At 39.6% G+C, this 13,640-nt stretch overlaps 3 protein-coding genes across 4 annotated transcripts in view; 1 reads left to right on the forward strand and 2 right to left on the reverse strand.

The window, feature by feature from the left end:
• Positions 1-13,640, forward strand: part of LOC117268004 (cytoplasmic phosphatidylinositol transfer protein 1-like) — an 87,310-nt gene that overhangs the window by 45,454 nt on the left and 28,216 nt on the right. The window lies entirely within an intron of this gene.
• LOC117268005 (rano class II histocompatibility antigen, A beta chain-like) lies at positions 1,324-7,253 on the reverse strand. 2 transcript variants are annotated; one of them, XM_033644109.2, is made up of 6 exons: positions 7,133-7,253; positions 6,779-7,045; positions 3,593-3,871; positions 3,365-3,499; positions 3,179-3,255; positions 1,324-1,461 (listed from the first exon to the last, which is right to left on the reverse strand). In XM_033644109.2, exons 1-5 carry the CDS (start codon positions 7,182-7,184, stop codon positions 3,206-3,208), a joined length of 783 nt encoding a protein of 260 aa, XP_033500000.2. In that variant the 5' UTR covers positions 7,185-7,253; the 3' UTR covers positions 1,324-1,461; positions 3,179-3,205. The 2 variants fall into 2 exon arrangements, with proteins under 2 accessions (XP_033500000.2, XP_078017486.1); XM_078161360.1 differs by lacking the exon at positions 1,324-1,461 and having other exon boundaries at positions 1,725-3,255.
• On the reverse strand, positions 7,520-10,629 carry LOC144458608 (H-2 class II histocompatibility antigen, A-Q alpha chain-like). The gene is made up of 4 exons (XM_078161358.1): positions 10,474-10,629; positions 10,064-10,309; positions 9,657-9,938; positions 7,520-9,537 (listed from the first exon to the last, which is right to left on the reverse strand). Exons 1-4 carry the CDS (start codon positions 10,592-10,594, stop codon positions 9,398-9,400), a joined length of 789 nt encoding a protein of 262 aa, XP_078017484.1. The 5' UTR covers positions 10,595-10,629; the 3' UTR covers positions 7,520-9,397.

Raw genomic sequence — 13,640 nt, forward strand, 5'->3', positions numbered from 1 at the left:
CACCCCAGCCTTTACACATACTGTATGTTATACAATTTAAGCTCTTGCTGCAGCTAACATACAATGTTTATCTGCAAATTAGAGAAGAGAAAAGCACACCAAAAAAAGAAAATTATGAATGCGCATGATTTTACTTGAATAAAACTCTACAAAGCAAAGTCTCTCTATCACACTGTATTCACAAATTTACAGGTACAAGGAAATAAACACTGCTACGCTGAAATGCCAGCACAATGACAAAGAATGGCACCGCCCCTTGGCTGTGTGAAAACTCCTGCTGTATGCTCACTTCAACAATTACTGTCTCATTTATATTATTAAAAACGTTGAATCCTTGGAATAGAGCACGAGTTGTGGGTTTAGGTGATCTTCAAATGTCACATTTAATCTATGTATAAAGGAAAACAGTGATAATGCTAACACAAGACTATACACAAACAAGTATTGTGTGCTTTAAAACTTTGCTTGAAACTTAAATGATCATCTTGTGGTAATGATGTTGCCAACAGGAACTGTTTTGCTTCTGTAAAAATGCATCTGGGGAACTCTACATGGCTTGTGAATGATAACTTTGTTCAGCAAACAAAGACCAAGTTCATCCACATTTGCTTGTTTTTGTTTGAGTTTAATTTTCTGAAAAACACACTTCTTTTTTTTTTTTGCTCCAGTGAATCCATCCTAACCACTGACAATGTGTCTTATTTGTTTCAAGCTGCCTGTCTAACAGCAGGAAGTGAAACTACTATGTCATAACAAGCAGTTGATAAATTTCCCTAAAACAGTAGAAAAGAAATTGTTTTTCATATTCTGTGCAAAAAAACCCCTAAGGTGTGCCATTATGAGAAAATGAAATTAATGTATTAGTGCTTAAAGGTTAAAATCCCTTTCCATTGCTTAATCGTAGAACACAGTATAAACACAGTAAATTAAAGGTTTTCTTCAGCTTGACTCAATCTGTCTTCCTTTAACAAAGAAGAATGTCCCTGTAGCAACACCAACAAGTCCAAAACTTGTTGCAAGTCCAAAGTAGACGATCGAACCAACACTGGTCTCCGTTGTGCCAACACTTGTATCCACCTCTGGAGAACACAGGAGACATGAGGTTAGTCTTTTTGACTGGCGAATCCAAAATACTCTGAATCTTATATTAATAAAATATTGACTGAAAATTAGCAATATTAAGCATCTTTATTCTCACCCCAAAACTTGGTCTGAGGCTCCTGTGATGCATGTTCCACAGTGCAGCCGTAGATGCCTCTGTCCTTTGGGATAAAGGCCAGTGTGGACAGCACATAAAACGTGATGAAAGGATCTTCCACTTTTATTTCTGTATCATTCCTGGTCCACTTTATGTTGATGATGGGAAGGAAGAAATGAAGAAATGGTTGACGAAGCAAATGAGAGTATTCTCTTCCTCTATAACCACTCCATCTCTGGGGTAGATGATGACTTCTAGCGTCTCTGTGGTTTAAATCAATTATTATTAGTATTAGTAGTAGTAGTAGTAGTAGTAGTATTATGCACAATGTGCAAATTAAGGCTTTTTTGTAAATTTATAATATTTAACTTTGTTCCCCAAGGTGGAATGAATAATTGTGTCATCATGTAGCTGTAACCATGCAGGCCTTGAATTAAACTGCAACCTTTCATGTTCCACTCACCATGGTTAAAATGAGTAAGTCAGCTCTTATGTTTAACACTACGAAGAACATCTGAACATAAGTTGTTTTCAGACCTTCTTTATTTTGTGACTGTTCATACAGTTCAGAACGCTAACATACAGCAATGAATACATGTTAGTTTTACTATTTCCATACTTGTTATAATAATATATAATAATAATAATAATATTTAATATTTATATAGTACCTTTTAAAAACAGCGTTTACAAAGTGCTTTGACAAACAAAGCAAAACCAGAATGATCAACAATAATTCAAAAAATAGAAGAAGACAAAAACAGCAGCAGCATTTAAAGAAATCATAGCAGACAGTACGGTAACAACAGAAAATATAGCAAAGGCAGACAGAGTAGCAACAGCAGGGAAAACAACAGTAAATACCAATGAAACCATAAAAACAATAAAATAAATAAAACAAATAAAAACAAGAATAAAAATAAATAATAAAAGTAGAGAGACGACATCACATAAAAGCAAGTCTATAAAAATGCATTTTAAGAAGTGACTTAAAAGAAGATACTGATTCTGCTAGTTTTATCTCCTCAGGCAGGTCGTTCCAAAGCCGAGGGGCCCTGATGGCAAAAGCTCAGTCGCATTTAGTTTTAAGCCTTGACTTTGGAACGACCAGAAGGGCCCCACCTGAGGGGGAAAATGAACGCATGAATGACTGAGTGAGCATTGGTTTGATTTTAGAGATGGTTCTTAACTGATGTAAACAGGACTGTACAACTTTTTTGATATGGGGCGGAAAGCTTAAGTCTGAATCAAAAATTACTCCAAGGTTTCTGGTAGTGGGCTTAATGTTTGAGGATAGGGGACTGATACAATTTTTGATGAGGCTGATGGAGTTAGGGGAACTGAACAGGAGGATTTCAGATTTTGAGTTGTTGAGTTGTAGAAAATATTGTGCCATCCAACAGTTAATATCACGGATACAGTCAACAACAGCAGCTAGGCATTTGGGGTCACCAGGTCTCAGCGGGAGGTATATCTGTGTGTCATCCACGTAGCAGTGAAAAGAGATAGCGTTGAATAATCTGACCAAGTGGGCGCATATGAATAGAGAATAAAATAGGATCTAAAATTGAACCCTGCGGTACACCACAGGTAACATGAGCTGTAGATGAGGAGTGATTACCTATGGTGACCGCAAAGGTTCTCTCTAAAAGATAAGACTGAAACCAACTAAGTGCAATGTCCCTGATGCCAACCCAGGTTTTAAGACATTACTGCTCATGCTGTTGCTGGCTTTCACTAGCTAGTGTCCACTACCACACTGCAAGCAGGAATAAAACCACCACCACACATAGTGCATTTGGTTTTAGCTGTTGCTGCTGCTAACATAAACATATGTGTGCCATCTGATTTACACTGTTCAGTGGTCTTTATGCACAAGCTGCAAAGCGCTGCCCATCATCCCAACCATGACAAGAATGGCTGAACTAAAACAGAATTGCAACTGTCCACCATAATTTTTCAGTGCCATATTCAGGTCACCTTGGATGGTATGTCCCAACAGTACTGCTACGTAGCTTCAGCTGCAGGGAGGTCTTCCACAGAAATGGACACTCGTCCTGTTAACATGAGGTTAAGAACAACTATTTATGGCAGCTGCAAATGTATAACGCTATACCAAAATTAATCACATTTACAGTCAATTAACTTCATAACTAATGCCCTCACCTTGGCAAAAAGTAAAGTGTGCGGCAGACTTTTTCTTGTAGTAGATGAATCCAGAGCTCAGAATAACAAAACCAAGCATCAGAGCAAACACTCCCACACCGATTTTGATCCGTTCTGTCACAGGAAGGGAAGGGTCTAAAATGGTGGACAGAAAGACACTTTCATTTATACATTTATTCATTTATTTTCTCAGCCTTTGTACAGTTTGCTTCACAGTGGCTCACTTACCCCAGACCTGAAGCACTGGTTCAGAGAGGGTGAGGTGTTCGACCATGCAGGTCATTCTTTCTCCTCGAGTCGGGGTGTGCACCAGGTAGGAATGAACTTGATAGTACCAATCCCCAACAGACATCACTTCAGAAAAACTGACAGCTGAGGTCACTTCCTCTCCGTTCCGCAACCACGTCATTCGGATTTGTTTTGGATAAAAGTTGTAGGCACTGCACACAAGCATGGACGGGTGCTTCACTAAATTTATCTTGATGGTGGGTGCAGAGGTGAGATTAGCTGAGAAACAAGTTAACAATTTACATAATAATTTTTTGTTTCTAGATAGCAAATTATTTCTGTCAGATATATACAGTACAGGCCAAAAGTTTGGACACACCTTCTCATTCAATGCGTTTTCTTTATTTTCATGACTATTTACATTGTAGATTCTCACTGAAGGCATCAAAACTATGAATGAACACATGTGGAGTTATGTACTTAACAAAAAAAGGTGAAATAACTGAAAACATTTATATTCTAGTTTCTTCAAAATAGCCACCCTTTGCTCTGATTACTGCTTTGCACACTCTTGGCATTCTCTCCATGAGCTTCAAGAGGTAGTCACCTGAAATGGTTTCCACTTCACAGGCGTGCCTTATCAGGGTTAATTAGTGGAATTTCTTGCTTTATCAATGGGGTTGGGACCATCAGTTGTGTTGTGCAGAAGTCAGGTTAATACACAGCCGACAGCCCTATTGGACAACTGTTAAAATTCATATTATGGCAAGAACCAATCAGCTAACTAAAGAAAAACGAGTGGCCATCATTACTTTAAGAAATGAAGGTCAGTCAGTCCGGAAAATTGCAAAAACTTTAAATGTGTCCCCAAGTGGAGTCGCAAAAACCATCAAGCGCTACAACGAAACTGGCACACATGAGGACCGACCCAGGAAAGGAAGACCAAGAGTCACCTCTGCTTCTGAGGATAAGTTCATCCGAGTCACCAGCCTCAGAAATGGCAAGTTAACAGCAGCTCAGATCAGAGACCAGATGAATGCCACACAGAGTTCTAGCAGCAGACCCATCTCTAGAACAACTGTTAAGAGGAGACTGCGCCAATCAGGCCTTCATGGTCAAATAGCTGCTAGGAAACCACTGCTAAGGAGAGGCAACAAGCAGAAGAGATTTGTTTGGGCCAAGAAACACAAGGAATGGACATTAGACCAGTGGAAATCTGTGCTTTGGTCTGATGAGTCCAAATTTGAGATCTTTGGTTCCAACCGCCGTGTCTTTGTGAGATGCAGAAAAGGTGAACGGATGGATTCCACATGCCTGGTTCCCACTGTGAAGCATGGAGGAGGAGGTGTGATGGTGTGGGGGTGTTTTGCTGGTGACACTGTTGGGGATTTATTCAAAATTGAAGGCACACTGAACCAGCATGGCTACCACAGCATCCTGCAGCAACATGCCATCCCATCCGGTTTGCGTTTAGTTGGACGATCATTTATTTTTCAACAGGACAATGACCCCAAACACACCTCCAGGCTGTGTAAGGGCTATTTGACCAAGAAGGAGAGTGATGGAGTGCTGCGGCAGATGACCTGGCCTCCACAGTCACCGGACCTGAACCCAATCGAGATGGTTTGGGGTGAGCTGGACCGCAGAGTGAAGGCAAAGGGGCCAACAAGTGCTAAACACCTCTGGGAACTCCTTCAAGACTGTTGGAAAACCATTTCAGGTGACTACCTCTTGAAGCTCATGGAGAGAATGCCAAGAGTGTGCAAAGCAGTAATCAGAGCAAAGGGTGGCTATTTTGAAGAAACTAGAATATAAAACATGTTTTCAGTTATTTCACCTTTTTTGTTAAGTACATAACTCCACATGTGTTCATTCATAGTTTTGATGCCTTCAGTGAGAATCTACAATGTAAATAGTCATGAAAATAAAGAAAACGCATTGAATGAGAAGGTGTGTCCAAACTTTTGGCCTGTACTGTATACTGTCATGTATCACAGATGATTATGTTGTGAATTATTGAGTCAGATCAGTCTAAATATCGTTTTTCATGAATTAAGTATAAATGAATCTCTCCACAAAAATTGCTGACTGTGCAAATGTAACACTATTGAATCACACAAATCATAACCTTGAATCTACTGTACTTGTTTGTGTCTGGCTGAAACAGAAGGAGACATCTGAATAGTTGTGGATTTTGACATTTACATTTAATTAAAAACAAGACGTGTTCTTCAGAAACACATTTGTGAACCTTTTTTTTATGTGTGCAGTTATGCTGCCTCGTTGTTCTGTAGAAAAGGTACAGTCATGGAGTGGGGGAACATAGTTGTCTCGCCTTTAAACCAGCATCGGAGGTAGTAATATCTGTATAAAAGGGACCGCCAGTGGGACGGGATCATGGGCCACACGAGTGGTGTAATTTGAGATTTAAAAAGTAGCTAATAGCAATTAGCAGCTAACTCAAAGAAGGAGTACAGCAGCCAAAAATATCTGCAAATTGGGAAATCAATGAGGCCCGGGAGCTCCTTAACATCTGAGCAGAGGATGAGATCAACCACCATCCAACATATTGCCATGGTTTTGCAGTTGTTATTGTTTATAAAGCGATAAAGAGATGCGTGTGTTATTTGTCACACTAGAGGCTGACGTTGTGTTACATGTCACGCTCGTCATGGCTCTTTTGCTTCTGCAATGCCTGCGCACTGTTTAAAATCACACACTGGAACGACACGATGCCACCGTTGATTGGTTCTGTGTAAAAATGCAAAGGCAGCATAAAGAAGGGACTTTGTTGCAGCCTTATAGCACAATCTATGTAAAAAGGGCTATTAAAATTACTCTAACTCCATGGTTCTCTCATATAATAGTGTTCATGGGCAAAATATCCTGGTAGTGTTGTATTCTGAATACTCTAAGACACACATGAAACAGACCCTTTTCATGGCAGACATTTTGACTCATCTAAGCAGGAAGAAAAGGTGTAAATAATATTAAACAATGGCTCTATTAAGTGTCATAGTAGGCCATGTCAGCGAGTGAGCATGCACAACATGAGGGTCCTGACAGTAACTCTGCTTTTCCTGCTTTGACATGTGACACTTTGTCTGCTGTGAAAAGAGTCTGTCCACAGCACACCGAAATCCATTTAGTACATCAAGTAATATTAAGAAAAAAAAATGCTCTTACCTAATTGTTGGACGGGATCTATGTTGTCTTCACAAAATATCTTTATTTCAAACGCTCTCAGTCGTGCATCATAGGGATCACGGCTCCAATTGCTTGCTTTTTCAATTGCAAAGGGAGTGAATCCTTTCCAGTTGCCTCTTGTGCTGTTGTACTGCATCATTACTTTCTTGTTAAAACGATTTACTATAATATATTCTATATCTTTCAGACCTGGACCCTTGAACGTACAACATGCCTTCAATTGTATAAAATCTTCATCTGAGAAAACTGTAATAAAAGGAGAGAAATGTATTAATGTCAAGCAATCACTAAAACTTTGTAAATGCATTCAAGTAGAAGAGTAATGTAACTGACCTGGACTGAAAAGGCACACAATCACACAAAAAAGAAAATTATGAATGTGCATGTTTTCCAGTAAACCTGCAGGAACAGAGCTACTCTGATGTGCAATATGTGTTCCCAGATACTGGGGAAATAACACCAGTACACTGGTAAGTCAACAAAATAAAGAATGCACCCGCCCCTTTGCTCAGTTGAAACTCCCCCTATTCATTATCATAATTAAAGTGATACTGACACTAGTACTGTTACTACTAGTAGTATTCCTCCTCTTATCACAGTTTTTATTCTATGTTTGTTTTATGTAACTGTAATCCAAATTAGAGTAAATAAAGCAAACACAGCAACACAACATACAAAGAAAGACACAAGCAAGACATTAAAAGGAAAAAAGATGAAGCATTAAAATGTGCAAACAAATTGTTTATTTTACGTCAAGGGAAATCTGTTATTTAAGGCCTAACAATATTTCAGACCGACAAATCTTTAACAAATTTCAACAAACTCTTTGACAATACCCCTGAGAAAAGCAGGTTAATGTGTTATGTTTTTAAATTGTTGTGAACGTGTTGAGAACCAAACCCTATGGGCCCGAATGACGCATAGTGCGTCCAAATTCACACCAGTTCTTCTCTATGGATTTTCTCCGTAACCGTGCATCATAGCGAGAAGCCACGCATATGATGTGAAACAGTAGTCCAATGTTTTCACAGCGAAAAAAAATGATAAAGTTACACCAAAATGATGTATAACAAAGCTTTCATACAGCTCTGCACACACATTACTCTTGGATGGATACTCGCGAATGCAGGGTTGCACAGAAATGCCACACATATCACATTAAAACGCAGGACCAGAGCTTTCCAGTGATACCACACACATCATTGTGCTGTCATCCCATCACGCTGTAAATACAGATCAATTGTCTACAAAATAAAACCTGACAAATTTCTTTACAATCCATTATACAGATCTTGTTATCAGTCACTTCATATAGTGAGGAATAATATTATTACTATTTTTCTGTTATCTTAGATGTAAATATTGCATGTTTCTTTCAAATAAAACACATTTTTGACTTGTGAATGAGTCAATGGAATTTCTTGCAATAATGAAAAAATACTGGCAATCATGTCCGCCTGGCACAAACCACATGTTTTGGACAGCTGTGAAGTGACAAAGTGTTGTGTAAGACACTTACAATACATTATAAGACACATCTCTAATGTTTTATGACTGGTGATAAAGTGCATCAGGAAGCACTGTGTGTGTTAATGAGTGTAGATATAGAGCCTTATAAATGCATTATAATTCACTCTAAATGCCCTCATAAGGCATTATAGATGTGATCTTCATAGAAAGTGTTACTGAAAAGTCAATGAATTACAGATATAAAAGTGAATCAGCTTGACTCATATGCATACATTTCCTTTTTTTGAGCAGGCATCTTGGCCTTTACTCAAAGTAGACAGTTGAGAGGTGTCAGGAAACAAGGGAGCAGAGAAAGGTGGAAGTCAACCAAGGCGGGCCGCCTGGGTGATTTTAGCCGCCGCCTTGGTTAAAGCGTGTGTGTGCATGGGGGGCGTTCAGATGTAGTGTCTTTTGCGCGCACAAACCCATTACTTTTAATGTAGACGTGCGTTATTGTCGCTCACAACCCAAAGCGACGCCATAGCGGCGCGCATTTGGTGCAACGCGCTTGTTCTTTCGTCCGGCGCACAGCTCCATGGACGTGCTTCTCCCTCCAGTGTTGTGTGTCAGATCCCACGGAGCTCTGCCCCGTTTGAAAGGCGAAGGAAGCCCATATGTGGAAGGATGTCACCTCCGAGATGTAGAATGTGTATTATAGAAGAGAAATGCACATTTTAGGACCGCTGCCTTGTATCATCAGAACAGACATGTCCTGTGATTTTCAGCATCCTTTCATATTTAATAGAGGGGGGACAATACCTGACAGTAATATTCTCAGCTGTCAGGATGTGCCTGCTGTAAAGGGTAAATATAATCATAGAAGGCTGAAAATCACAGGACATGTCTGTTCTGATTATACAAGTCAGCAGTGTAAAGCTCAAGTATGTGGGGGCCTCCTTTCATATTTAATAGATGGGGAGACCGTATCTAAAAGTACAGCTGTTATTATGTCCCCCGCCACAGGCCTTTGCCACCTTGGTCTCGAAAAAACCCAGGGAAAACCCTGGAAGTACCATGAAACAAATGTCAATGGCCAGAAACAAACCAGGGATGATGAAATAACAGTGCTGTATATATTATAGGTCTTAACTACTGGGTCACAAGGAAGCCCTGATATTCGCTTCCTTTCACAAAAAATATTGTTCCTGCAGCAACTCCAAGAAGTCCAAGACCCAGGCCAAGTCCACAAATGACATCTGGACCAATGTTCGTCTCATCTGTGTCAGTTTCTGGGGAAGACAGGAAAACCCAAATTTTAAAGTGACTTCAGAATTTATTCATTCCATCTTTATCAGACCAGTCAAAAAATATTACGATATTATACATCATTGAGCATTTTTGTTCTCACCCCAAAACTGAGTCTGAGGCTTCTCCAGCGATGCATGTTCCACAGTGCAGCCATAGATGTCTCCTTCCTTTGGGACAAAGTTCAGATTGGACAAAACATGATACGTCCCATCAGGATTGGGTAAGCATTTGTTGAAAGCATCTTCCACTGTTACTTCTACATCATTCTTGGTCCACTTTATGTTGATGGAGGGAGGGAAGAAATGGTTGATGAAGCAGATGAGTGTATTCTCTTCTCCTTCTATCACTTCATCTCTGGGGTAGATGAGGATTTCTGGTGTCTCTGAGAGTTAAATTAACACATAATTTAGTGTACGTTCAATGGTCTCTCAACAACCCTGTGCTAAATGGATACAGTATCTTTGCCAGAAGTAGACAGTCAACATAACATCAATGAATGTGTCTTACCTGTGGTCATTGTTGCAGCAGACGTGTCTGGTTTCCATCTGAGCAAATCATATCCGCAACTTTGTCTGTAAAGTTCGGCATATTTGTAAGCCCAGGGAACGTGGATCATTGAAGGGATTCTGCTTTCCCAAACAAGACCCTTTTCTTTAAAGTCAGCGTAGTAGACATCATCACCATCCAGTGTCACACAGAGTTGAGCATCACTCGACTCATAGCAGCCATAATTGTGACAAAGTTCATGACTTCCTAGGAAAATGCATCAATCACACATCAACTCAGAATAAAAGCCTGTTTATACAATATATATTGGTGACAAAATCATCAACAGATTTTACAAATAACGTGTCATTTTGGTTTCTTTTTTTCTACAGATTCAACAGTAACAGTCATAAGGAAGTAGCCATACTTACTTTGAGCATAGATGGAAACTGCTCCTGAGAAAATCAGTATAATTTTGAAGTACATGTCTTCATTAGAGATGTTAACATCTGATACTAAAGTCCAGAGGCCTGTGTTGAGCAAGGGGGGCATGTCTAAATGAAGCCCATGTGGAAGCCTGTATCGTTTTTCAGGATATCATGTGATTTCAGGCAAATGAGGCCCCGTTTCTCTGAAATCATGTGATTCACACACACACACACACACACACACACACAGACACAGACACACACACACACACACACACACACACACACACAGAGTTTATCTATCTATCTACATATATACTTAATTGATATACCACATTCAGGATAGATTTATTTTATCTGGCTTTACAAAACCTCATTCAATACAAAGCTATTCACAGGGTACACTACACAGGAGAAGGAATGTTTAAAATGGGTTTTATAGACACAGATATCTGTCCACACTGCATACAAACCACAGATAGCTATATGCATGCCACATGGAACTGCACACCCATTAAACAATTCTGGCAGGACATCACCGACAACCTCTCACATCCCACTCTCCCCCTCTCTCTGCTTACTTGGCGACATATCCACCACAAACCTCAACAATACACCAAGCAGACTACTCTCCATTGCCCTAACCATCGCCAAGAAAACTATTCTCATGAACTGGGAAACAAGGCACAAAATCTCCATCACTAATTGAATACATATGACTGGAAATCTGCTTCAATCCAAAAACAAGTCCCCACCCCAGTTCCACCTCCCCACTGACCAGCTCTTTTTGCCTGTGCACCACCCACCCACAACACACATGCACACCAGCATCCACACACCTTTCTCCTTATATTATATTACATTTTATTATTTTATTTATAATATGTTTATTATCACTGTCACTTCCATCATCACTAAATAACAGATTTTGGTTAGGGAAACATTCATAGCATTGTTTTGTTTGTTTGTTTGTTTGTTTGTTTGTTTTCTCTCAGTTTTATTATTATGGTTGTTACAGCTTTATAATTCACTGTCATTCACTGTCATTGTATCAAACAAATTACTGGTTTTGAACATCATCAACTCTCATCTATGTCAACTTTCTTTTGTTACTATTTAATCATTTGTTAATTGTGTTAATTTACTTGCTCTTTTTTTGTTTTGTTTTGTTTTTCTTAACTTCTCATACACTCCATTTACAAACACACACGTACACAAACATACATATAGTCATTACCGAACTTCCATCCCAGCTATCATTACTTAATTTCTGTCAAATTGTATTTTATTTAATTTCTTCTTTCCTTTCTCACTTCTTACTGTCTTATGATACATTACTAACACACTGACATCACTGATTCACTGAATCTCCAAAAAATGTTTCCACTGATCTACATCTCTTTCACACTGTAAGTCTATGGAAGGTTTTTTTTTTTTTGGGCCTAATGGCATCACGTGACAGACTTGGAAGTTCTTTGTCACGGGGATGCCCCGTGACCTCTAATGGTAAAAGACAAACACACACAATGCTTGTCCACCTCCAGGCACTTTCACACACCATCTAGCCGGCAGGTGTCTGGGGTTGGTAATTAGCACAATTAAGGTTGAAACCTGGTAGTTGTAGGTGTGTAGTTGTTTTGGTGCTTCAGTGTCACAGGCACATTTACATGAAGTCAGGAAGAAAAGTCTGACAATATTGTGGTTTTAAATCTCTTTATTTGACTAATTCTTTTGTGTGTCTCACCTCTCCTCTAGACTGCACTTGGCCAACCTCTGGTTTGGACTCAGGAACTGCCAAACCAGACCCTGCCCATCTGGATTCCTTTTATAGTCAAGTTCCTGGGGGAATGTGCCAAGTGTAGTATGGATGAGGGGGAGTTTTGGGGAGATATTTGTGCAAGTGTTGATTTTGAGCAGTTTAAGAACATTTTTACTCTTTTGGAGTGTGTAGCAATGTTTTTCACTGTTGGCTTATAAAAAGTAGTCTGAAGAGTATGAATTAATCACTGCTGATTGTTGATTGATTTATTAATTGTATTTCCCATGTGTAGGAGGAGCTACGGTCTATATATGCAGGAGTTGGAAGCTTCTCTCGAGTTTCTGAGATCTGTCTAGCAAGCCGGCCACAGCGGCTGTTACTGCCAGGGGCCCAAACTTAAAGGGGGCATAGCCCGGTGCAGAGTTGATTTTTGTTTTAGTTTTTCTTCAGTTTTGGCCAGCTGAACTGCACTGTACATATTGCTGCACCTAACCCACTGCTGGAAAAGAAAAGGGAAATAAAAAAATTGGACTGTTGAACAGTTTAAAGTCCTCTTCCTTTTGCCTTCACCGCTCGACCAACCTTACATTCTTATTCCAGTGTTTGGCCAATACAAAAATTGACTTTAAAGTCTGGTGCACTTCCCGTGGGTCTGGTGTTCGCCATCAGTCTGAAATGCTCCGTTCAGCACCTGTCTCTTTAAGTCCCACACCCCCCCAAAAAAGCCCAGTCTGCTCTGATTAGTCACCGATTCAGGCTCCATATCTCAGCGTCTCTGCATCTGCATTGCAGCCAGGAAACGACTCTACTGTTCCAGCCAAAATATGATCCAAAATCAAAGAGAAATTAACAACTTAGGCAACCAAGTGTACACATTTCCCAGATGTTAGCATGTAGCTACATGTAGTAGTGTGGTTACCTTATGTAAACCTTTTGTAGTAGCATGTCTTGAGCAGATGACTGTTTTGCATTTGCAGATATTTTATCTCATTATTTGAAACTTTGGCTATGTTTAATATGAACATCCTTCATTGTTACACTATTTATAAGACACAAAACAGCAAACAGCAAAGCATAATAGGTCCCCTTTAAATCAATGAAATCATTTTTAAATCAATACTTTTGTCATATTTTGGATTACCACAGGAAGTAGCCCTGTAATAAGCGGGATAATGTACAGTTAGAGGGTCATTACTGCGATATAAACCCTGACAATGTAATGCAGGACCCTGATGCTAAACAGCAGAGGAGGTCCTGCAAGACTTGTTGGACATTATTCCTGTATATCAAGTTAATATGGAGAACATGTTGGCAACAGTTGCTTATTAACACATCCAATAGACACGGAGAAGCATTAGTATTCATTTAGAGTCGTTTTTGCGTTCGCTCTCACTTCATTTTGTTTGTGCTC

The sequence above is a fragment of the Epinephelus lanceolatus genome, chromosome 18 (assembly GCF_041903045.1).
Source record: "Epinephelus lanceolatus isolate andai-2023 chromosome 18, ASM4190304v1, whole genome shotgun sequence".
NCBI lineage: Eukaryota > Metazoa > Chordata > Actinopteri > Perciformes > Serranidae > Epinephelus > Epinephelus lanceolatus.